General features: G+C 41.1%; 1 protein-coding gene across 2 annotated transcripts in view; it reads right to left on the minus strand.

Moving 5' to 3' along the window:
• Window positions 1–26,917, minus strand: part of RALGAPB (Ral GTPase activating protein non-catalytic subunit beta) — a 62,016-nt gene that overhangs the window by 6,283 nt on the left and 28,816 nt on the right. Inside the window, exons 11-27 of one of the 2 annotated variants that reach the window (XM_062505315.1) lie at window positions 26,558–26,725; window positions 25,646–25,760; window positions 25,272–25,416; window positions 21,887–21,951; window positions 21,591–21,723; window positions 19,494–19,615; window positions 17,315–17,497; window positions 15,125–15,276; window positions 13,094–13,281; window positions 10,851–10,957; window positions 9,044–9,196; window positions 8,220–8,429; window positions 7,107–7,265; window positions 5,037–5,202; window positions 4,676–4,798; window positions 3,826–3,962; window positions 2,233–2,341 (exon numbers count right to left, since the gene is read on the minus strand). In XM_062505315.1, coding sequence (XP_062361299.1) covers window positions 2,233–2,341; window positions 3,826–3,962; window positions 4,676–4,798; window positions 5,037–5,202; window positions 7,107–7,265; window positions 8,220–8,429; window positions 9,044–9,196; window positions 10,851–10,957; window positions 13,094–13,281; window positions 15,125–15,276; window positions 17,315–17,497; window positions 19,494–19,615; window positions 21,591–21,723; window positions 21,887–21,951; window positions 25,272–25,416; window positions 25,646–25,760; window positions 26,558–26,725 — 2,435 coding nt within the window. Of the gene's footprint in view, window positions 1–2,232; window positions 2,342–3,825; window positions 3,963–4,675; window positions 4,799–5,036; window positions 5,203–7,106; window positions 7,266–8,219; window positions 8,430–9,043; window positions 9,197–10,850; window positions 10,958–13,093; window positions 13,282–15,124; window positions 15,277–17,314; window positions 17,498–19,493; window positions 19,628–21,590; window positions 21,724–21,886; window positions 21,952–25,271; window positions 25,417–25,645; window positions 25,761–26,557; window positions 26,726–26,917 lie in introns of both variants that reach the window. The other variant, XM_062505314.1, reaches the window with a different exon arrangement.

A 26,917-nucleotide genomic window follows, 5' to 3' on the forward strand; every position in this document is an offset into this window, starting at 1 on the left:
AGGGTACACATCTCAGCTATCTGCACTCAGCAGATGAGGTCCCAAACATCATTCTCTCAACCCCAAGGTCAAAATTTCTAGAGGAACCATGAAAGCAGGTCCCAAACCTCATTCTCTCAACCCCAAGGTCAAAATTTCTAGAGGAACCATGAAAGCAGGAAGGAGATGAACTACTTAAACCACGAAAAGAGCTTTCAAATTACTCACTTCATCTTCACCCATCCACAAGTGACCAGTCTTCAGAATACTGCTAGGAACATTGAACAATGCCAACCACTCACATCTACAGTTCCCTTGGTCCCTGATCCCACAAACATGATATCCTTCCTCACATCCAGGCTCTGTGAATCTCCACCACAACCTACAACTCTGCTGCCATGCACTTGGTAACAAAGTCTAGACAATGAAGGTGAATGAAGAAAAAGTAAGAACTTGAATCCCTGAAGGGGATTTGGCACTTCTCAACACCTTGTTCAAGGATTAAGAGATGTTGAGAGTTACTCACAGAAGTACAGTCCAGGACAGTACTTCCAGCAGGAGTCTAATGCCCAAACCCAGATACCCAGATGTTGCCATCACAGTTGGGATGCTAAGGGTACACAACAGCTGGAGCAAGCAGAGGGAGAGCACAGTGAGCCATAGACAGACTCAGATGGAGCAAGAGGGAGGGCAGGCAGCTTTGGGGGAATAATCTTGACTACAAAGTGACAGCATTTCACTGTCCAGACTCAAAGATGTATCAGAAGCATAAGGCAAAAGCCAAGAACATAAGGAGCATACGGCAGAGCCTCTGGGCTAGGAGTCACTTCCAAGAGCTGCCCTCCCTTCCATCCAACTGCCAGGCTTACTGAGGCTCACCAACTCATTTCTTCAGCTTCAGACCCAAAATTCTGGGAGTTTTGGGCCTGCTATGGCTGCTGAAAGAAACAGTCAAGCAGAAGCATGCCTGTGTAGCACAGCTGTTGTTTCTGCACTAAAGGGGCTTTAGCTGCCACCCAAGAAGGAAGTGGGTCAGGGACACCAGCTTGGAACACTCTCCAGGCCAATGTCTGGACAAGGAAATGATGATGCAGAACTTGCTGCCTGCCTCCTGATCTCAGTAAGGCTCTGAGGGCCATGCTGTGGAAAAGGTGGTCTTCCTGGGAATTTAGACCTATACTAAACAGGAAACTTCCTCTTGATTGCTGCTTCCACTCCCTTGGTTGCTTTACTCTGGAAGGAGCTAAAGCCCTAATTAAGGTCCACTCTTACTGCCAGGGAAGCAGGATTAGAAATCAAAGACAGAATAAAGCAGCAGCTCCTGGCCAGTCTTGCAGATACTGCTGGGTTAGGCCAGTGCACAGAAACTCTTGCATAGCACTTGAGGCCAGGCCATTGCTTGGAACCAGCACACAAGAAGCTCCTGGGGACAAAGAATTCCTCAACACTGTTCACCATGGCCATGCCATAGCTGTAACAGGATAAGCAAGGCTTGGTCTCTCCCAGAGCAGCAGTAGCCTGAGGCAGAGAGGAAATACCAAACTAAGAAACATAGTTGCACAAGGAACAGGAACTTTCCAGAGCAACACAGTAGAAAGGGACCACTGAGCAGACAACCCCAGTGCAGAACAAAGGAGCCCCACCCTGAAAAGAGAACATGGAATCCCAACAGTGCCATCACACCAAGGAGGAGGATGATCCCTCCAGCACAGGAACAGTGGTTGTCAGAAGCCATTATTTTAAAGAAAACCAGATCCACTCCTGGGAGACAACGGGCAAGGAGAATTCAAAAGCAGAGGAACACACCTGCCTTGGGTGCTAAGCTAAAGAAGGCTCATGACAGCATTTCACAGGTACTGCCAGCACTAAGCAAACTCCAGACCTAGATATGCCACTGATTCATGCACACCCTATGGATCACAACTCAAATATTGAAGAACTGATTCAGAATCTTAGTGGTTACAGATATTAATAAGGGCTTATTTTGGTTGTGAGGGTGGTGAGGCCCTGGCCCAAGCTGCCCAGAGAAAGTGTGGCTGCCCCATCCCTGTAAGTGTTCAGGCTAGACAGGGCTTGGAGCAACTTGGTTTAGTGGAAGGTGTCCCTACACATGGAAGGGAGTTGGGACTAGAGGAGCTTTAAGGTCCCCTCCAATTTAGACTGTGGTTCCATGGTCTCAGATTTTATTAAAAAAGGAACAGAGTTTTTCCTGCCCTGTTTTTACTTTAGTGAGCAGTTGGGCCTTGTACATACCTATATCATCATAACGCTCCACCCAGACCACATACACTTTGGTTTCAGGTCCCATGGGTGGAATGGTTCGCCCATGAGGCATCCTCTTCGATCTAGAAGTAGGACTGAGCTGTTTCAAACATAAGGGAAGAACAGCATTTGCAAACATCATGAGTCAAATAATGCAGCCAATAAGTATTTTCCAGCTGCTCCTCAGTCATTCATATCTCAGCCAGGTACAACCTCTCAACTATTGAGCAGGGGCACATATACACACACACACACGTATGTACGTACATACATACACACACACACACACGTATGTACGTACATACATACACACACACACACACGTATGTACGTACATACATACACACACACACACACGTATGTACGTACATACATACACACACACACACACGTATGTACGTACATACATACACACACACACACGTATGTACGTACATACATATATACACACACACACACACGTATGTATGTACATACATATATACACACACACACACACGTATGTATGTACATACATATATACACACACACACACACGTATGTATGTACATACATATATACACACACACACACACGTATGTATGTACATACACACACACACACACACACGTATGTATGTACATACACACACACACACACACGTATGTATGTACATACATATATACACACACACACACACGTATGTATGTACATACATATATACACACACACACACACGTATGTATGTACATACATATACACACACACACGTATGTATGTACATACATATATACACACACACACACGTATGTATGTACATACATATATACACACACACACACGTATGTATGTACATACATATATACACACACACACACACGTATGTATGTACATACATATATACACACACACACACACATGTATGTACATACATATATACACACACACACACACGTATGTATGTACATACATATATACACACACATATATATGTATGTATATATATATATATTCAACCTTGAATTAGTTAAAAGTTTTCTTTTAATGTTCCTGAAGACCTAAAATGAGTAACTAAATATACATTTGGAAGTGAATTCTAAACAAGTAATCAGCAGTAGTAAGCCTTTCACTTACAGATACAACAGTTCATGGTTTTCTGCTTTGTTAGTGTACAAAAGCATCTTCTGGTACTTCAGACACAATTGACACACTGTTTTAAACTGAGTAGGTAAGAAAAGGGTTCATGTCTATCCATCCTCAATTTCCAAGCATGGATTGGAAGCTGAATTACTCCCTAAATACCACATATACTTTTTCCTGCATGCATTTCAAGATTTCAGGATGCACAGTACTACCAGTATGCACAGTACTTAGGAAGATTGCTTAAATATAAAACTTAGACATACTATCTCCTACTGTAGATGCAAATTCTGGCAGGACCAAAGCAGATATCAGAGATTAATGGCAAGGAACAGGTAGCTGTACATGCCAGGATACCAAATCATATACTATCAAAAATCCTAAGCACTGCCAGCATGCTTTTTGAAAAAAAAAGAAGAAAAAAAAAAAAAAAGGCACCATTTTTCACTGCAAGTTTTGCCTTACCCGCTGGGAGGGATTAAGATTGTCTGTATGATTGGGGAAGAGTTCAAGTGTCAGAGGCTGTTGCTTCAGTATTCCTGGCAGCAAATCCATGTTGGAATCACTTTCTTGGTCAGAGACACTGCTTTCCAGTGAATCAGCTGTAAGCCAGAAGAAAGAAAGGTGGGTTTCACCTATTCTTCCACCAAGACTTAAGCTGTCATCATATATAAGGTTTGGATACTAAAAAAATGTTGTAAGGCTTTTGAAACTAGACATGCATAGATGTATGGTCAAGTCAATACAGTCCTCATAAGCAGGAAGATGAGTTAGGAGACAACTGCCAGTTACTCTAGAAGCAGACTGGCAATAAAGCCCTCCCTATGGACTTATATGCATCCCAGCAATTTCCTATAGAATACCGTCTCCTCCTTCCTATGGCTACACCGTATCTTATGCCAGGCAACTTTTAGCATGCCAAAGATGCCATGAAACCTGTTTTGTTTCTCTACTTAGCAGTTGTACAAACACTCCTTCACGTGCTGCAGGAGCACATTACTGACAGGAAAGGAAAAAAAAATTAGGTATCACTAGTTGATGGTGAACACCATGTCCAACCTAAAGCACCTTGGCAACAACAACACTGCTGTGCATGCCTGGACACCTACTGAGGCTCAGACCGAGAAAGGCACAGAACAGATTCCACATCAGGAAGGAGTCTAAGGACTAAAATGCTGTAATTTAAACGTCCACACCTTTCTGACAAGAATCTTGCTAAACACACTACTTAGTTTAGGTTTTGCTTCGGAAGGAGTTTTCAAACAAAAAAATGTTGGTTTCATTTTTGTACAGAGCATGCACAGAGAGATCTTACTCAGGGATTCCACTGGTGATGGGACAACAAATGCGATTTCTGTCAGGGCATCCGCATAATACAGCACCTTCTTCTGCCCATTGAAGATACTTGCCCCAACATCTTCTGAGATAATCAGATCATCTGAAACGGATGGAAAAGGAACGTTTAGCCAGAAGGAAGCTCTGCTTTACACACTGCATCAGAAATTGCCTTCAAATACAAGGTGCAATCAATGAATAGAAATTATGCAAATCTCATTTTAAAATGAAAGGAGTCAAATCTCATGGCTAACAACCTTTCTCAGATAAAAATAAAAAATTGTCTTCTAAAGGAGCCTAAACATTTTAATTTACTACAAAAGACATTTACTATGTCTTACCTTGTTCAGGTCCCTCTTCATCACTGCAGCTGTTGATTGACCAGCTTGTTGAAACGTGACCAGTCCACCCAGGGTGCTTCCCAACATCAACAGACCAGCCAAGAGACAGCAAGAACTCCAGGAAGTGGGGCTGAACAATTTTGGAAGACTCCATGTTCTTCAGGATCTGAAAACACCAGTAGGACCATGTTGGTACAGAAGCAGAAAACAAGCCTCTTCTTCCCCAGCTTTTTAATTAAGTTTTTGTCACCAACATGGTTTTGCCCAAATATAGGTAAAGAACAAGCTTGGAACCCCAGACTTTCTACATGGACATTACTCCCTGCTCCTTAGCATCCTCCTATCCTGCTTGGCCTTGTCCTATTCACCCAACTTGACTTCCTGCCAGAATTTTCAAAGCCTTCAAAACAGTGAATTCAATGGCTGGAAATGGCAATTTTGAGACACAAGCACTCATCAGAAAAACCACTGAGTACTCAATGTAGGACCTGCATTTACACCAAAGCTAACACAAGTGTTTTCTAGACAGTTTTCACTATTAGACTGAGGTAAAATTTGAGAAGTATTTTCCTCACTACTCACCTGTACACAATATAGAGCAATTTAAAGGGCAGGCCTCACAGCACATTAAATTATAAATTTTCAAAAATAAGATTTTCAAAAACAATTTTCAGAAGCATCAAGTGTGCACTTTAATCAAACATCACACTGTACTGTTTGTGTTAAACTTTAATTCTACTTCTGACAGAGTTCTGGGATGCTTCCACATGTTAAGGCAATTTTTACCTCATTATGACCAAGTGGGAGTTGAAACAGCACAGAAGGACATGTGTATTTGGCTACTAGAACCACTGGGGCTGGTGTAACAAACAATTCATTCATCCTTTCCAGGCCATGCAGGAATTTGGTTTGTGGCAGAGGCCTCAATCAATTTGGCTTGAGCAGCAGAAGAACACTGGGACACAGGCCCCAACAAAGCAGGAATTGCAAGGATGGGTGCTGGTAGGAAAGCTTCCAGGCTGGAGGCTTTGTGTAGCCACATAGTCCTGACACTCCATCCTAATGCTTCATACAGCATTCAGCAGTGACTAGACATGGAAATATCATTATTAATCCTCATTATTGAGCACATTGAAACCATAGCTGTGCTTCAGAACAAGTCAGGGTATGTGTGGGTTGGAAGATATAAGACCTCCATAGGAGCATATAAACATTCTGCTAGTCTCAGCTCAAAGGCAAACCTAGCATATCTTGTTTCATAGCTGACTTTGCAGATGAAAAGACTCTGCACTGGCTACTCTGAACAACACTATGAACACTCACAGACAGATGACCCTGGTTTCAAGATCTGTGTCCCACACCAAAGTAGAAGGTGCTGCAGTGTTCTGTGCATTCACAGTGACACGAGGGGATGGCACAATGACTTACTACGGAAGCCACACCTCTACTCTTTACTACAGAGTTACGAATGGAAATAAAAGGTACTAGAGAAACATCCTTCCCTAATGAGCCCATTAACCCTCTTAAGTGAGTTTCTAGGTCACAAAGAAGTCACAACTTAGATTTGCACAAATCAACCTGATTAACCTAATCGCCTTGGAATCTAAATACTATAGCATAAAGACTTACAAAGCAATAATACTTCCTTACTTGCAGAAAGTTTTTCATTCCTTTAACATGTGTTTAACATTAGAATGAAACCAAACTATCTTGACATTGCTCATTGCTGGAACAAACTGCAACCTTCCCTGCAAGCTGAGCCAACAAAGCTGAAATGCCTTTCTGATCTGAATCTTTCAACTCTACAAATAAGGACAATAAGGACAGAACAGATAATAAAAATACTAATATTTTAATATATATATTATCTATATTTTAAAAATACATTAAATTTGTTACAATAATCCTGAGTGTGTACTTCAACCTACAGATGAAGAGAGTATGCAGTGACTTGTAGCTTGCACTGGTTCTGACATTCCACTCTAATCAACAGCAGTGATGCTTTATTCACTTGGAAATTACTAGCAACAAGACAATATAGACTAGTTGGCACTCTACACTTTCACTTACCTCCTGGCTAGTTTTCTGACCTGCCTTCATGTAGAAAATGAAAACAGTATCAAAAGGACGACAAGGTAACAAATCCAAGTAGCCAAGGTCATCAAAAAACCCAGGAAGAGCAGAGTCAAGTGCAATCAGGTGAGGAGGTAGACGACTGTTAGTAGGCTCCTGTCCAATAGATAAACAGCTTTAAAACCCATCTTTCTTAATTGAAAGGTTTTTATGGCTACAATGGCAATCCATTAAAATATAAAAGACAATTTCACTTCTCTAAGAGCAAAATTATACAGGGATTTCTGATGTGATATAATTTTGTCAGTGTAAATGAGTAACAGCAAGCATAACAGGTTGACAATTCGTAGCAATTCACTCTCACTGAAAAGTGGTACTTTGCCAGTTAGAGACAATGTTTTGCTCAAGAAGAGCACACAACAAAAACAGCAGATGCTTTCAGAAGATCACAGCTATGCACACAGTTGCATATGCAGTTCCAGATTAATTTAAATACCAGCAATATCTAATACATGGAGCACTTTCAGACATCATTTTTGCGAATGCTCTGTAGTCTACTTTTCCTGACAGTTTTCTGGAAGGAAAAAGCAACAAATACAAGGGAGAATCCACAGGTAAGAGGCAGAATTTCAAATTAAGACTATGGATCACCTCAAAAAATAATTATTTTAATTTTAAAAAGAAACCTCTACATCTATTATGTACCAAGTTTTTATGTATAATTAAACCATGTCTGCACAACCACCTCTGAAGCAAAACTCCAATGGCTGTTATATTTCAGAGAGTCTTCAAGTGCCACCCCAAAACCAAACTCAAGTTGTGGAATGATTTTAAGCATGAACATTTGAGTGTGATGGTTTATGAACCCACTAAAAACAAAGATACAGACATCTATTCAGAGCATGTTCAATTTGAGGTCCAACCTTTCACAAAACTGCTCTTAATCCTGGAATACTGGAATCTATCACTTGATTTGATTAGACTGCAGCCAAACAGTAATTGGAACTACATAGATGATCTTCCGCTAACAAAACTTATTTTTCCCCTTTTGTCAAGCCAGACCACATAGGAACTGGAGGAACTGGACAACACCAAGAGGTATCAGATCACCTTCAATGCCTCTAACGAGAGGAAGCCGAAGTGAGAGAGGAACAGACGTGCTGTCTGGAACTCCTGTGCTGGTGGCGGGGGCTTGCACTCTGTGATGGGATCAGGAAAGCTCTTCTTCCGCCACTCCTCTTCACTTCTCTGCTCTATGGAAGTCTCAAAGACAATCTGCTGAGCCATGCCATTCCTCAGCTTCTCATGGCGCTCCTCAAGCTGGAAAACATTGTGTGAACTGCTGATGTCACCAAAATCACCAAGATCCACTACGAAAACAGTTCCATCCCTTAGGAAAGCTCTACAGGAGCAGCTGCAGTCCACCATCAGAATCATTACTAAAACACTTTCAAAAAGACCTTGCAACATTGCAAGGTGAGCACTTTAACACCCTGTTGGCACAGGAGAGCTCTGTGAATCTCCAGTATCAGCTACGGCTTTTTCTATTCAAGAGAACAGAAACTAAAACAAATTAGATCCTGTGAAACTTTAACATATTTGGGACATGCACTCTCTTCTTCCCCCAGAAAGCTCTCAAAAAAGACCCTTACATTAGCCCAGAAGAGGCAACAAAGTGCAAGTAATTGCCTCCTACAATACCAGGATATTAGGAACAGTAATAAAACATGTTGAGCAATGTCTCCTAAATAACAAATCCAAAGCATTGGCACCTTCCTGAAGAAGTGCATAGATTTAACTAATTTGCAGAGGTTATTATTCCATTAATATGAAAGTGGACAAGCCAAAGAGTAAAACTGTTTACAATAAGACATAAGCGCATGACTCACGAACAGAAAAAAAACCCCAAGAACAAGTCACAGACAGTTGCTTACTTCCTGATTCACGATTTCATGTAAATCAGGAATGCTCAAGTCAGCTTTCACAAATGGAATCTTGTCCACTTCTTCAGGAAAAGGGCGGTGTTTCACACTGTGTTTCAATCCAACATCATTTTTGGGAGCTGGTCGAGGTTCTGGTACAAATGTCTGAACAAAAAAAAACAAACAAAAAAAAAAAAAAAAAAAAAAAAACAAAAAAAAACCCAACTGTTTTAACATTCAAGGTATTGCATCACTAGTCAACATTGTAACAGATGAAAAACATTTCCTCTTCCCCCCCCACCAGAACTACACTAATCTATTAGTGAGCAGCACCATTAAAAAACATTAAATAATTCGAACTAATAGACTTGTATTAAAAATATAACCATAAATTTTAAAAAAAGACACAACTGCCCATTTTTTAAATCTGTGCACCCTGCTAAGCATCTAGCCTGTACACAGTTGCAAACCACCAAAAACTGGAAAGATTACATGGCACATTTTATTTTCAGTCCATTCTAACTGTACTCAGAGAAAGCTGGCAAGTATTTGAGAAGCTCCATTTCAACCCTCCTGACTGATGATCACAACAAGCCAAGGCCTCAGAGAGCAGCAATGCTGTGGGTCAGGAGATGCACTGCCAGAATAGCCAAAAGACATGGATCATGATGCAATTTTGACATTGCTACTACATCCTGTTTGATACTGTCATGCAATTCCAACTTTAAATTACCAAAGAAAGCAACAAATCATCTAGGTGCAGGTTTAAAGGTGCATCAGCTCCAAGCAAGACCTTTCATTGCATCTTAAGTGTTGTTAAGTTTACTACTGATTAGATTTCAAAAGGGCTAAACCATTAACAATTACGTTATAAAATGCCTTCAACTTGGAAGAGTTCCCTTAAAAATGGTGAGGAGGTCAGCAGTGAGATCATGCCTTGCCCTTTAGTGTAGGAGGTAGCACAACTGGACTGAGACTATTCAGCCAAGGGTCTCAGCTCCAGAGATAGCAGAGCTCCAAGACATCCTGGATGGTCTTCCCGAAAGCTGCTTCGCAGAGACCACATTCATCTAAATGTGAATTGCCACCTGAGACTGACAATCCCTCATTTCAGCTACATTACTGCCTTTTTTTTTTTTTACTGAGGGTCACGGGAAGAGCTTGAAGATTTGGAGATGTTCACAGACAGAAATTTTCATGACAGGAGTAAATGCTCCACTAGACAACTGCAGTAAAAAAATTTAATAATAAACTACAAAATAACACTGAGGTATTTTTCCTCCACCATTCCTCTCCAGAGCTTTTCCAGAGTTCATCTAGATATTTTTTTTCACAGCAGGTTTACAGCCATCTTTGCAACATCAGGCTTGGTAGCTTGAAGAACTGTTCTCTCTGCAGCACCACATTCTACACATCCAGACTTCACTCCCTCTGGTGCAAGGGCTTTACCTGATACCTGAAAACTAGCATCAACACTCCCGCCTACACACTAAATGCACTATGCCTTATGCCATCACTTCAGAAGATGCTTTCAGGGGAAAAAAAAAAAAACAAACCAACCAACCAACCAACCAAAAAAAGGCACCTCCCTTAAGCAAGTGTGCAAGCTGAGAAAGTAACAGCACTTTGACAGCCTGTAGTTAATATTAATCACAAGTGGTAAAGAGTCACCAGAGATATGGCACATTACCTACAGCTAAAGGCCCCATGGCTCAGCGTTAATGCATAATCACCAGCTCTGGGGGGGCTGTCTCACATTAGTGGAATTTCTGCAGAACATCTCTAAGTAAAAGATTTCTTTATGGGCTTTAATAGAGACCTTTTGATTTGCTTTAGCTCCTCTTGGTAAAAGACAGAGTTGCTGGGCCCACGCAAATCTTCCAGATGTCCCACGGATCAAAACCGTGACAGAGGGGAAAGAGTCATCTGCAAAGCACATGGGTTAAGAGAATAAGACATCATCATACACTGCAAACAGGTCACTGTGTAATCATTCAACAAGAAGAAAATGCAGACATAACAGCAGAGTTTTGCTTTCATGGTTAACTCCTCCCTGACCCTGAAGAAAACTCCTGGTGAGAAGAAAGCAAATCTCTCTGCAGCAGCAAAGTGCTAGTCTACTTTGTCAGCTCAATATTTGCCACCTCATTTTCATCATTAAAAGCAACTTTCATCCAAATTCATGCAGATGACTATTCCTCTCCAAAATACCGCCAAGAAAATCAAAGATAGTCCAGTCACTGCCTGTTTAGGTGAGACCATGCCCACATGTAAACACTGTTTCCATGATGCTTCCATGACCCCCTGTAAAAGTTCCTCACAAACAGCAGCAGTAAGGACAGTAAAAGGACAAAAGAGTATGGTCAAACAGACTTAGAAGATCCTGAGTCCACAATATGGAAATCTTTTCCCCACAAGGAATAGGGACATAGAGAGAAAGCTGTCCTCTCAGGTTTGCAACACCCACCTGGGCAACACCAGCTTGTATTACCCAGGTCCAAACCAGTGCTAGCCTAGGTCAGACTACAGAGTCCTGAGGTGCCTTCTACCAGCACAATGATGGTTTTAACATTGCAGGGATTTCAGTCTTCCTTCAAGATTTAAAAGGCCACCGATATTAGTCACCTTAGATGAGATCATCATACTTCATCATAAGCTTTTCTTCTTAAAGGTATTTGCATTTATCTTTTGTGCACATAAACCACACACTGGCACCATCAGGTAACTAGCAGAACCCTATTCCTTCTCCACTGTTTCCTGGGAAGTTCAGGGTGCAGCATAGCCTATGCACACCCTGGACATAAGCATATACACACAGAGAACCCAAACCAGCTCCTCAATCACTCACTTCCATGATCTGCCTCAGAACTGGCTTGATGTACTTGTGCATTATTGCAATTAATCTTGTCATTCGAAGGAGATTTGTAAGCAAGTTATACACAGCAAGAAAAAAAATCTAATTTGTGATTCCAGCAACTTTGCAGGATTCCACTGTAATACATTTAGCAGAGGTAGAATGAGGATAAGGACTGCTTAGCCATTCTAGCATGCTCTAAAAGCCACTCCAGTCAGGAACACAATCCAACACAGACTAGGCGTGGACATGTGGCAATGGCTCCCAGCACTGTCACTTCCTGCAAGATCTGTTCAGTGATTCTCAACATGGTTAGAGCCCTCTGGAACTCAAATCAACTTCTCAGCACCAGTTCATGCGGTTCTGTGCAATCTCTGCTTTCAAGACTAGTTTTTAGGCTCCATCCTATCAACAGACAAGGAAAATGTATTTGGGACAGTACATCAGCTCTAACATAAGTTAGTCTTTAGCATGTTAAAGAATTTTCACCTGTTCTATTAGGTAACACCATGACATGTTAAGACTTACAGGGGATCAGTTATTCTGTTCAAAGCATTATTTAATTTAAGATCTTTGTAATAGAAGTTCCTGATGGTCAAAGTCTATGAGGTTGAAATGAGTTGGACTCAGCTGTGAAAACCAACACCCTGTGACAAATCTCCTTTACAGGAGGTGTCATTGAAAGAACAGGATCAGACACGGGAAAGTTGTAACAGCTCTTAAGCAACTAAAACCACCTGAGCTGAAAGCACCCACAGAAATATGCAGTAATATGAGGCCTAAAGCAAGCAGCAGCAATGGTGCAAGCATAAAGGAGACATATTAACCATGTGTTAAGCACTAGCTCCTATCAAGTGTCCTATACTCTACACTTTATTCTTGCAGGAACAAGGATGTTTCAAAATGTAACACTATTGCTTTTGTCCATCACCCATTATTTCAACGGCAGTCAGCAGCAAGCTATGATCTATCTGGTTGAAAGACTTGGACAACTGCATGAACAAGTTTTGGGTAGGCTTGTGCATGTTTGACTATCAGTGGCATTAAAGTTATCCCCACCACTTAATCCCAGAGCAACACTGCTCTGTGTGCCCACCCACAGACAGGAAAGCTCCTGAAATGTGAGAGACACTTGATGAAGCACCTTCGTTTTGCATCTCCATAAAGTTTTAGCCTGAGAAAGAAGGAAATGGGAAATTTGAACTTACTCTGTTCATTCCCTAGAGGCTGCTCCAGCATGGCCAGGATGACGCTGTTATCCAAAACAAAGTAACGGAAGCTGTGCTTGTTTATGGTAGGGAGACGGGAGTATTTAATTAACGTGGTCTCATTCACTAAGCTGCAAGGAGAAGCAGGACCACTGGGAGAAGGAAATGCTCCAAGTAACTGCATAATGCTACAAGCGAAAAAAAGTTGAGTTATCACAGATTAAAGCAAACTGTTCCACCCAAGCACAAATCACTCATTCTTCATCTGTGTTTTGACCTAGCAGTTACATTATGCCCTTGCCCATCACACTGTTTTAAGATAACCAGCACCTTCAGAAAAAATGCACGAAAATCCACAAAGAAGGGTACTCTGCCTATAGAACGAGCTTCTTTATAACCTGGGCTATAAAGATATTAAGACAAGCTTTAAAGCATGAAAATCTGCACCCTTCCATAGCCCTATGTTCATTTTTAAAACATTATTTCTCCCATCATCCATACTTTAGCTCTTTCATTTCAACAAGCAGGACAGACATAGCAGTGCACTAGTTACAATTGCCTTTGCTTTCTTAAAGTACAGACTGCGGTAGCTTAAAACCCTTTAAAGTGGTTGGGACCCTAAAACATCCAGGATCACACAAGCCCAACTATCACAGACGGTAATCTTCCCTGGAGAAAGCCTCCAGGTGGGGTCCAACAGTGCCCACCTCTTTGGAGCCACAGCCTTAGGAGGCCCCTAGAAGCACAGTTTTAAATAACTTGAAGTTTTACAGGATCTCACAAACACTATTAGAAATTGAAAATTTCTGTGGCAGGAACCAGTAATGAGAGTTGTCCAATGTCACATGATGTGAGGCAGGACATTACCCTTAACACCAACACCCAGAGCAAAAGCAAGTCATTGATCACCCTCCTCACACACTTTTCCACTTCACTGTGAAAACAGCTTCATCCCTTTAACTTAAATACTTTCAGGCAATAATATGGATTTGTCCACAAGTTCCAATGAGTAGTCGCTTTTTCTTGGAAATTACACAGTTGTTTTTACTAACAGGAATGCTTATAACAGTTGGATTCCAAAGCAGAGCAAAAAAGAAAGCAGCTACTGCCTTTTACAAAACATATTTATCCTCCCTATCCTCAATCTGTCCTGTCTGCCACTATGTCGTTCAGCTCATAACATAGTTCTTTCCAGCTTCTCTGGAGCAAATCCCAATTTTCCTCTCTGTGCTTCCCTTCCCCAACCCACACATTATCTGTTACTGCATTTCCAGCAGAACCTCTCAAATACATTAATCAAGCCCAATGCAGTGGGCAGGCAGCCATCCCATCCTGCTCCAGCATACATGTGCTGCATGTGCTGCTGTCACACAGTGTCTAGCAGTTTCCTAACCAGAGTGGGGACAGCATATGCTGTCAGAAGGAGAAGAAGAGGAAATGGGAAGATGGGGTCACTGGGGTAAGTGAAAGAGAGAGGTAATTGCTCTCTGCAGAGCGGCCTGGCCAGGAATAGAACACCAGGGCTAGAGGTGGGTCTGGGTTTTACTGAACAAGGAAAGGAAGAGGCAGGAGGGGGAAACAGTGACCAGAGGGATCTGTTTCTGCTATCACCTGCAAGGGGAGGGGGAGAGATCCAAGGCAGGGCATAGCCCTGCCCAAACGGCAAAGACAGGGAACTCCTGCAAGGAAGTGCTGTGGTCTGCTGTGGTCTCCGCTTCCTGCCCCTTCTTATTGGATTGCACATGAGGAACCTGGCTTCTAGTCCCTACTCCTACAAACAGGTCTCTCCTCCAGGAAGAGATGCAGAGTAGCAGTATTCCCCAGGATAGCTCCTATGCTATAACCACTAAGACATATTTCACAAGGTAGACCTGCAGAAATCCCTGAACAAATCTCATGTTCGAACTAGGAACTACTGCCTAACTTCTTAAATACTCTTTTACATCAGAGACCACCAGCTGCAAACTCCCTATTAAACACTCTCAGACAAGACAATACTGAACATTAAAGGTGTTCTGACAGATTACATACCATGTTAGTGTAGCTTCAGCAGCATCCTTCACTCGCATGGATGCAGGGTTTGGCTCCTTATCTCCTTTGTACTTGACCTCCTGTTCACTGTTTTTGGATTTACTCCCCGAGATGCCCAGCTCCACAATCTCCAGTACCTCTTTTAAACAATCCTAAAACACAAGAACCACCTTGAAGGAGAAGCAGTTGGATAAACACATCCAAAAATCTCAGGATTTTTGCTACATCATTAAGTAAAAAAACAAACAAACAAAAACAAAACAAAACAAACAAAAAAGAACACTGCTGGTAATACAAGCTTTTTTTTTTAAAGGCAGAAGATTACTCCAACACTATGAAAATAAGATCACATTTGCTAGAGAACTGGTATTTTTCCTATTTATAGGTGTGTACTTATACTATCTACTTATTCTATTGGTAAAAAGTGCTCTGAATTAATAAATATACACAATATATTTCATTGCATACATACCAAACTGCCAAGAGAACTATTATGAATGCAGATAAAAAATGTAAACATACTTAGAGATAATAAATGCATTTCTAGGACTCTTAGCAGAAGTTTTAAGTTCTAAGCACATTGAGAATTCATCTGGAAAACTGCAAGAAATCCTTTTCCAAATTTTTCAATTGCCAACATCTCTCATTAGTAAAACACATCATGGTATCTAATTCACCAAGAGAAAAATAAGAACATTCTGAAAGCACATTGTCAAAGCTTCAACAAATCTATTACAGGAGAGGCCAACACTCAGTAGAACCACAGACATGACACACCACTCGGTGCAGAACAAAAATCACCTGGTGAAAATATTCAGATTGCTACAACAAAGGTTCAGATCTCATGGCTTGAGCTACAGAATAACAGAGAAAGACTTCTCCTGAATAAATAAGTGATTAAAACCAAACATGATTGTCAGGTTGTACCACCAGAAACCAGACAGGGTTCTCTATCTTGGCCTTTGTCCTTCCTTATATTCATTGTTGATATAGAACAAGATGTGAAGAGAAAAATTCAAGTTTTCTAACACAGCAATATTAACTAGCATTGAGCTGAAAAGACTGACCACAAAGAATTGCATCAGGATTTTACAGGGTAGCAGTAGAGCAGATGAAATTTAAAGCAAATGTAAGAGGAGGCACCTGGAAAGCTGCATTTTTAATACTTGCAAATGCAGGGAAAGGTTCTCATCTGACTATCATGACTTAGGAATGAGTCACATGGCCAGTACATAATGCACACAGTATGTAACACGATCTCCCTGGTATTGAAATAAAAAAAGACCATAATGAAATGGAATAAAGCATTATGCAACTGAATAGACACAACCTGTGCCACATCCAGGGAACCTATCCTATCACAGTCACCTACTGCCATGCTAGCACTCCAAAGCACACACAGAAAGCATGTTCATTTAAAGTTCTCCTTGAAGGTTTTCAATATTCTTTTATATATATATATATATATATATATATATATATATATATATATGTTATAGAATAAGCAAAATATAAAGATTGGTAATGTTCTATCTAAAAAGATTTAAAATACTATATAATGCATATTTATACTCTATAAAAACATAGAAAGATCACTAAATTGGCTCTGAAAGATACTAACAATGAAAATGCACATTCAAATTTTTAAATTTTTTCTTAAGCAGGGGGACAGAAAGCAATTAAAAACATGTTTCATTTCCTGCTCTTCTCAAGCTTACCAAGTAAATTCCACCTCATATTGAGCTATGCCTTGCTCAGTTTCTGGAAAACTGGTGAAACAAACACTGATTATCAAAATACTAGCATCAAAGGAATTCTGTTAAGACTAGAAAATGCTTTAGTCAGGTAAAAGCTGAGAAATTAGGAGAGTCATGGCTACCTGCAGCAAGTAGCTATGGGTTACCCCATTCATTTCTATATTTCTCTTTTGGCTTTTTCCAGGTTTTTCTTCTCTTCTTCCAGATTCACAAAGAAAGAAGAAAGACCGAGACATTCCTAGAACTATAAAGATAATTTTAAAGCAAATAACTGTATTGGTGACTAAAGATCAGGAATTAAAGTTCAGAAGTATTTTGCAGAGAATCTGTTTTTGAAATTCTTAGGAAAGCTAAGCAAACCACACTGAAGCATGGACAACAAACAGGTTGGGTACAAAAGGCATTTCAGATGCAGCACACAGGAGACACTGACCTTCTCATCTAGCATGTCAGGGTGCTCTGTGAGCCAGACACAGAGGCACTGGAAAGCTGCCACAATCATGGAGTGCAGGTCCCGGGAGTGCAGCGGGGCCGGGCGGCTGCACTGGTACACGATGTAGCTGCACACGGAGCTGATGGCGCGCTTGCGGTCCGAGGGATCCGCCACCACCTTCACCTGCGCCACAAGGTGACAGCGTGAGAACTCCTCAAAAATCTCCCAGAGAAAAAACAACCGCTCTTGAAAACATTTCTAAATGCAGTTTTAAGAAACAGCAAGGAATGGTTGAGTTATTTTTTGACTACAGCTTAAAATTGCGGGTAAAATTATTTATCAGTGATGGATATTGAAACTACAAGTAAAGAAATGCTGCACTGAGATGTGACCACATCGCATGGCTTGGTTTCAGAGGGCAAGAGTGGTACCGTTGTGGCTTGGTAAGAAACCAAATGTAAGTTGAAGCATTGAAATTTTTTTCCACAAATGCTTCTTTAGCTCTAGCAACACATTCTGCATCTCCAAGAGCCCACTCACTGCCAAGTCTCCCTTCCACAGGGCTTCACTCTGCTCAAGTAACTTCCCCTTAGACATATTCTCAGCACAGTAATTTTCACCACTGGTAGAAGGAACAAAAAGCCATCCTTGGACAAGCAGGCTGACAAAGCTCATAACCTCTTCCCCAAAACTCACTGCAAGCATCTCTCTCTGCTTCCTTCCCAGCTCAGGGCTGCAGAGAACAAGGCTCCAGATGAGAAGCTGAGGAAACAGCACAATGAGCCATGACGATCTGCACTGTAAGGCTAAAGAACTGAATTTTTCTTCTCTCTTATTCACAGTTTGTGACTCAGCACAGGAACAGATGGATTTTTCTACTCTGTAGCATCTGACCATGCTTATCCAAGCAGGTGCTGGTGCCAGAATTGAAGCCTGGCAGCTGTACTCCACAAATGGGAGTGACAATTCAGAGCCCCAGGATTTAGCCAGAACATCCTTCAGAAGCTCAAGATCTACAGCAAACACAGTCCCCTCAAGGTGAAAGGCAGGTTTGTGAACCAGCACTCCTGCAGCAAACTAGGTTTTTGACTTTTCTAAATCCCACTAATAACCTGGTGCTGAACACACATAAGACAGGGCAGCCCCTACCTGAGAAAGCCTTTGGGACATGTCATCTCCAAAGACACAAGCAGAACAAGTCCCCACAGTAGTTGTGCAGGAAGAAGTGAACTCATTTCTCCCCACTTTGTAGTAAAGGGGAAAGATATTCCAGGGCAAGAATCACTTCAGTGGCATGAGAACTATACAAAGACTACAATATTTAACATTAACCTGGGCAAACATTTGAAAAGATAATATATTTCAACATTCCCATAACCCTGCAAGAAAAAAAGAAAACAAACCAAACCAAGAAGACCCTGGCTTAACCACACAAGCCACAGATAGCCCTGGTTCTATATGGTGCTCTATAAGATCCAATCAATAATACACATTAATTAGTTTCTGAACACTTTCAAATACATTCTTCAGTTCATCCTACTACAGTAGTGAATAAACATCCAGTCCAACATGGCTCAGTGCTGACATCATGCTCCAGAAACTGCCTGAGATACATATTAAAAGAGAACTGTTGAGTTCCTGAGGGATATGACAGGAAATACAGAATTGTCACACCAGGTTATCATGGCTGCTCTAAGTACACTGGACTTTTGCTTAGCAAAGGCCATGAAGTCTAGCCTGGGCACAAGAGCTCTCATGTACAAAGGGGTATTTTGCATCTCAACAACTCTTCTCCCCCACCTAGTAGCTTTAGCCATTATTTGTGTTGAATGAAGAACTGTGTGCAGATAAAGGTCTGAAGAAGGCAACACCTCATATTAGCAACACGTTATGTTTTATCAAACTCTAAAAACTGTTTCCAAGATGAAGAGGAAGAGGAAAAGTGGTGAAACAGGAGTTTCAGCCAAAAGGGATTCCCAGGCCACATGTCCTTGGAGCCACAGCACTTTTACATTGGGAGAAAATTACCTACAATAACAGTGCTGTTTCTTTTTCATTTCCAGAGTAGTTGCTGAAAAACTCAGACACAGAAATCTGTTTTGTGGCATGACTTCCACCCAGGCAGGACTACAATCACCCTGTGAGAAGGGGCCAGAGAACACCAAGCTGCATGTCTCACCTTTGCCAGTCCAGAGAGAAGCTCCAGGGCAGCCAGAGAGATACTCATGTCCTGCCTCCACTGGGAGTTGAGCCTTTGGGTTACCAGGTGAATGCTGCGGATCAGCAATCCAGCAGCTGTATCTGTATGAAGAGCTAGGATATAACCCCAAAACCACACACCACAGGGAGGGAAAATAACTAAGCATTAGTGACAAAAAGCAAAGCACAGGCACAAGACAGAGCAGCCACAATACAGACTTGAAATAAACCCTAACCATCTCAAAACTGGGTTGATGCCTTTTGCACAGGCTAACTCCCTTACGTACTCTCCAGGCATTATACAAACTCATTCAGACCAGCTAGCTCAATTTAATTTTTTTAAGACTTTTTGAATAATCCCAGAGCTCTGCTGCTTTTCAGCAGCAGAACAGCCAGCTTCAGGTTCTGCTATTGTATTTAAATTGTCTGTCATGTTATGTCTTTCAGTCTCTAGAAAATATAGGCATTGGTAATATATATTAAATGTCAATAGTTGTACAGAGGAACTAAGGACCGCATATGATTTCAAATATCTGTGTCAGAAGTTAACCATTCTTCCCACACCTAATGTTTATCAAAAGCTGCACTAGTTCAATAGACATAGATAATGAAAGAATCAATGCTAGAGAAAATTGTTCTTAACCTTCTGTTTCCTTGAACCTTTAACTCAAAATTAAAAATAGAAAATGTTTTAAGTATCAGTTGGTCTCACTTCAAAAATACTACAAAACATAAATACTTTCTGTATTTGTTAAAACTGAAGTACGCAAATTAATGTCAGAAATAAAAAAACTGCTCAATGACTAGTTATAGAGAGACATGAGAATTATGACAGATAAGGCATATTCTTCCCAAAATTTAAATTATCTTCTTTAACGCTCAAGAACTATGCTCTTCAATGTCACACCAGGAGCAGATTCAAGAGTCTACAGTAACAAATAGATTATCGTGTTTACTAGTAATCAATAACAATAGACCACCTTGTTTTCAATTTTCTCTTATTTGAAGTGGAAACAAACTCTTTTCATAAGCTCCTTACAACCTTACCTTCTGTACACAGGAAATTTAAAAAATCCAATAAAATTAATATATTACAAAAATATATTTCAAGTTATGTCATGGTATGAAGAATCTGTAGTTCAAATATTTCAAAGATTTTTTAAAATCTTACAAATGAGTATTTTTACAAGCACTTGTCAATGAAAACCCACATAAATTAAACACACAATTCAAACGGTGTGCAGAAAACTAGCACTTTGATAATTTCAAACAAGCAAATCCTGTAGGGAAAGCACCAACATGTTTATATGAATCCCTAGAATATACTGAAGCCTTTCCTGATAATCTCCCTCCTCTTGCTATTTACAGAACTAGACTAAAAAAAACACCACCCAACATTTTTGGTTTGTGATGATAGAACTGTAGGTCTAGGCTACAATATAAGAAAGGTGATTTGTTCTTACATTAAATTGGCCAACATCAGTTAAAATGAAGACCAAAGGAGCAAATGAAACTGCACAATCTTGTCAGTCAGCTTATCACACACAGATTTAGAACGAGGATTTTACTACACAGAGTCAAAAATGGACAGTACAAGACATAGTAAACTAAAGTTAATTACTAAATCCTATTGTTATAAACATACGAATACCAAGCATTCTGCTTGCTTGCTCTACAGAAGCCAGAGTCCCTGAAATGTTCTTTAAATGTGGTTTAAGGAAAGGTGCTGCAGAGGTCAGGTGAGCATTTGGAATGTTACCACAATGAATGAAGCAACTCATTTACACCTGGTGTACATATATGCCGTTCTTGTTGAAAGAAACTAAGTGTCTTGAAAAAGTAAGTTAAAGTTTGCAAACACCTTTTTCATAAGCTTTTACATTCTGAATTTGAAACTGTTAAGTGTCCTTTAGTAGGGTTAAGACAATCAGTGGAAGGGCACATGAGTGCAGAGTTGCAGCACACAAGCTGGGCTATCCCCTGGGCACATTCATGCTTTAGCCAGAACCAGAACAGAAAAACCCAGAAAACATCAACCTGGCATTCCACGACAGGGTTTTCCAAGAGCTGTCCTTACCATAATCCCTCAGGAGGGCCTGTGCTGGCCGCTCACTGTCAGGTGTTGTGGGCTCTGTGCTGCCACCACTTGCAGTGCTAATGGTGCTGTTAGTGCGACTGTGGCTTTTGAAGAGGCTGTTTTCATCACCATTCTGCAAAGTGAAAGGCAGTTTAGAGAGATCAGAAAATTTCTGAGTTCCCCATGCTCTCAGATACAAAAGACCAAACCTCAAGATGCTACCTGAGCCCCTTTTCAGGTAAAGTGAGGAATGCATTCTTTCTGAAGAAGTAACTTCATAAACAAAAAATACTCACCGTTTCCATCTGACAGCCAATGGCTTCTAGCAGTGCTGAATCCTGAACAATATTTAACATTGCACCTGAAGAATCAGATAGAAGAAGGTAACTATGGACTACAGTAAAATTCCCTACTAAAAACTACCAAGCAGCACAGAAGGTGTAACAAAGTTTTGCAGTCCTGTTTTATAAAAATCTTTTAATAAAACACAGGACTTGCTTTGAGCTTAGCCATCTGAAGCAGATGAAAGTTGAGACAGCTACGTTAAAAATGCTTTGAACACAGACTAGAAAGACTGAGAGGGGATCTCATCATTACATATAAATATCTCAACAGTGAGCATCCAGAGGATGGTGCCAGACTCTGTTTAGTGGTACCCAGCAACAGTACAAGGAGTAATGCACAAACCAAAACACAAGCTCTACCTCAACACAAGAAAAATTTTCCTTCCATGGAGGGTGGCAGAGCACTGGAACAGGCTGCACAGGAAGGTCATGGTATCTTCCTCTCTGAAGACATTGGAAACCCACCTGTGTGGAGGCCCATGGGCCTGCCGGGGCTCCACCCATGGCCTTGCCCTGGAGGGATGTCCCTTGAGGGGGCTATGATTAGCTTATCTCAACCCTCCTGGAAGGATGCTCCTTAGGTTGGCTCACCTTTTCTTATCATGGTGAGCTATCCCCCCCCACCCCGAACAGCTTCTGTTATCCCACCATGCCATAGTACCCATGTTAATCCTTTGTACCCCATTGGTCTTTCCCCCTTGCTACCAACTCTTGCTCTCCCCCATAAAAACCCCAGTATCTCCCCCAGTTCAGGAGGGAGCAGTCGTTCCTGGCTCCCTTCACAGAGCTGCTGGATAATAAAGGAATCTCTGTGGAATTTGCCATGCGATGGTTCCTGTGTCTCTGTCCCCGAGTCAGCCTGGGACAGCCTCGCAAGCAGAGCTGGAATGGCTGAGCTGAAATCACTGATCAGAGCTGATCACTTGTGGCCATGGCCATCGCTTGCTGAGGCTCATCCGTGGCTGGGAGCCAGCCAGAGACCCCTAGAAGGCAGCTCCTTGTGGGACTCTCTCTCTCTGGGAAGGTTGGTGGCTTCCTGGGTCTGGAGCATTGGATGTCCATGGACCTCATAGCAGCCAACACACCTGGACAGGTTCCTGTGTCACTGGTGACTCTGCCTTGGCAGGGAGTTACACTGAATGATAGATATCCAGGTGTCCTCCAGCCCCAACTGTTCTGCGATAGGTCTGTCAAATTCCTGTTTGGAAGGATTCTGGCTCCACAGAAGGGCTGGAGTGGTTCCTTGTCTCACACCAGACTTCGCTCATTTAAAAGCTCAGGTTACATTTAAGGATATCTATAAGAAGGTGAGTGCATAATCTGAGGTGGGATACACTGAAATTCCCTCTGCCTGGACATTTTCCTCAGCCTCTCATTTTACATTCTCTAATTTCCATCAGTGCCCAAAATACTGTATTCAAAAAGCTTAAGCTCTTAACTGCAGGGGTCACCAACCTCATTGCATCCAAGCTAGCCACGACAGAGTTCTCTCTTCAACCTCAGGGAAATTTTAACTCACTTAAATCAAAACTGCTGATGTGTCTTAATCAAGGTGAAGAGCCTATACCTGCTTGGCAGCATCACCCCCAGATGATGAGGGAGGAAGCAGTAAGGACATGGACCTGAAATTGGCTGACATTGGCACATTTGGTGGCTTCACTTTTAAATTTTCTGCCTCCTTCCCCTGTGTCATCCATCAATGAACATTTAGGAAAATATAACTTACTCTATGAAGGGAAATGACAGGACAAAGGGGAATGTTTTCACACAGCAAGGGCAAGGTGAGGTGGGATGGTCCTGGCACAGGTTGCCCAGAGAAGCTGTGGCTGCCCCATGCCTGGAAGGGCCCAAGGCCAGGCTGGACAGGGCTTGGAGCAATCTGGTCTAGTCGAAGGTGTCCCATCCCAGGAAATAGGGGGGGAAAAAGCTCATGCCATTCCACTGTGCTAAAGGTCTCTTCCAACCCAAACCACTCTGTGATTCTGTGAAATGCACCACTTGCTGCCAAAAATTTACTGGCAGATGGAAAAAAAACCTGCTTCTGTTGAGAAGATGGTGGCACATGTGAGAAGTTCTGGCTAAACTGGAGATTCATGAATCCCCTCCAGCTAAAGCTATCAGGAAACAACTTCACCTATGGAAACAGGAGCTTAAGAGGAAGAATACAGGGCAGGTAAACTGGCAGGGACTAGCATGGGAATAATAATTTCCAGTAGAAAAGCCATTCAAGATAGAACACCTCCCCAGCTGGCTGCAGATCAACTCAGTGTAGAGAGGCATGGGACCACAGGGGTGGGATTTAACAAAGCATCACCCTGAGGGGGTCAGACATAGTACTGGAGATGGGACAACCTCACCTGCACCAATGCTCTGAGGGTCTCACTTGGAAACCACAGAGAGCCTCACCCCTTCAACAGCACTGGGAGCAAATTATTCTTTCAAATTATTCCCCTCTAGTCTTCTGTGAGAAAAGAAACTGCTTAAACTATTGCATGGTAACCTTCCAAAAGTCTTTGCAGATGTGGATTTGTTTCCCTTCCCTTAACAATGCATCACTTTCTTGCCCTCCCCTGTCAACCAGGTAAACTGTGCCTCCCAGAACAAGGCAGACACCTCTCTAAAAACACAAGACTGTTGCCTTCTTAAACAGACAAAAGGAACCTGATAATGGCAAGAACACCATTATGTTGAAAAAAGCATTTCTGAACAGAAAAGAATAAAGGGGGGACAAGTAAGAATAATAGACATTTGGACATATCTGAAAACTTATTTAACTTGACAGATTATGCAATATCCAAGTTTTCATCTTCACTTTCTTTGAGTATTCAGTAAAATGTTAATCTACTCCCTACCTCAAAGAACAGTTTGCCAAATTGCACATAGTGCAGTTCCACAATCTATTCCAAAACTTTTCAACTTTATCTGAGGATTTACACACTGCTAACAAATGTCATCTGTACTTTGCCAGTGCTGGACCACTAGTTACCAGTATATCAATATGTTGTTAGGCTTAACCATGCCAAAACCTAAGGCTTTCTCTGAAATCCATTAGTCATGAATCCTTCCTAAAATTGTCATTTTTACCTACTTCCTGTGCTAGAACATGCTTTACTTTTGCCTCTACTTAAGTACTGCTCCATATAAAAAGAGATTAACAAAAATGCGAGGCTTTTTAAGATGCCTTCATAGTATGAGGGAGATGACACATATGACAACCTGCCACAAATTTAAACCTTCTTCTTGCAAAGCAACACATCACTAATAACTCGTATTATCCCAGGACAGATTAAGACAGACTTCTATAATACAGTTAATAAACAAAAAAAGCTGAAATAACCTAGTATCATTTGAGTGTTGTTTGGATCAGTTTCTGTTTGCAAAGCTCCTATAAGGATATTCACAAGCCTCAGCTTCAAGGACAGGAATGTTACTGGCTTATCATATGAGCTGTCATCATTGCTGAACTTCCCTTCCAGGACAACCTGAAGAAAAAATAAACTTATTTCAGTATCAATTCAAGATCAGCAGAGTTTCAAAAGTCAACATTCACAGCACACATTGCTACTGACACATTGTAATATGGTAATTGTTTTGCATTCACTGGAAGAGTTCCAGTGCTAAAGAAAACACCCAATACAACCCACACCCCATCCAAATCCCAGTCCCAGGGGAAGAAAAATGGAATGCAAAACATAGTGATAAATGTACTACCTCGGACTTTATTGTCCCAAAATGATGAGGGAGAGGCAACAAAGATAGCAAGATGTTAATGGAAGCTCTTCTTAGTTCTGTGGGGTTTACGTAGACCTTAAACTTTGAGAGTTCTCTGCAAATCAAAGCATCAGACGATTAATCAACTTTTCACAAGAATCTGGAGCCAAACATAACTAAGTTCACATTAAATATACACCCACCCAACGACCTTAGGTAATTTGCAGTATGCAATGTAGCTGTTTCTTTTTAAGATTTATCCAAAAGAAGCAGTGGCTCAGATTTAAGTCCAAGAAATAAATAACGCTTTTTGTCTAAATGCCTAACATGAAAATGAAGTTATCAAGTACCAAGTACTTGGTCAAGTATCAACAGTACCAAGACATAATACATACACTGAAGAAAGCATGCAGAGACTATTAAGTGCCTAACTTAGCAAAACATTCTGAAATCTATAAAGCTCTGATAAGAGCCTACTCCAATTTCATCAGTCTAAGTTATCAACTTTTCCATTTAATGATGGATAAGATTACTTACTTATTGAACATACTGCAATAACAGCCACTAATGAATATCTTGTGAAAGTTTACTTTAAAATCAATAGGTTTTCAAGATACTTTAACATATTTCAATATATTTTCCTACTCTTAAAGACACTGCTTTGCATCAATAAATACGCAGCTAACAACTCACTTATTTCATTTCAAGTAAGCACAATTATTGCTTTAAAGAAAATTGCATTAAATCAAACTAAAAACTTGAGCTCACACAGTGTTGCTATTATCACCATCAAATACACACACACTGTAGGGCCCACACTGCAGAATTCCTTTGGTGAAATTATGCAAGAATGACAAAAGACAAACACCTCCCAACATCTCTGATCATGCTTATATGGAAATGGCAATTTACCTGTCAGGTAAAATAGTTTCCAGAGCCGAAATGAAGTAGGGAACCACAACATCAATGCCTTTCAGGTCACAGCAGAACAGAGGAGGGGAGTTTAGAATAACACTGGCAAGAACTGGGTGGCAAACGAAATCTGCTATCTGCAAACCCTGAATTAAAAGCATGTAAAATCTGACAAAGAAAGATAAGATTTAATTATTTGCACATAAAATCACCAGAATCTCACATGATTCTGCAGCCACTATTTGATTTTGTCTAAATAAATCAGAGTGAGCTTCAAAAACAAGAGCCAGAAAACTATATAAGACTGACATAAGTCTTCCCTACATTACTTGAGTACAAAATACCAGCTTAATGAACCCT

The sequence above is a fragment of the Cinclus cinclus genome, chromosome 18 (genome assembly GCF_963662255.1).
Source record: "Cinclus cinclus chromosome 18, bCinCin1.1, whole genome shotgun sequence".
Classification (NCBI taxonomy): domain Eukaryota; kingdom Metazoa; phylum Chordata; class Aves; order Passeriformes; family Cinclidae; genus Cinclus; species Cinclus cinclus.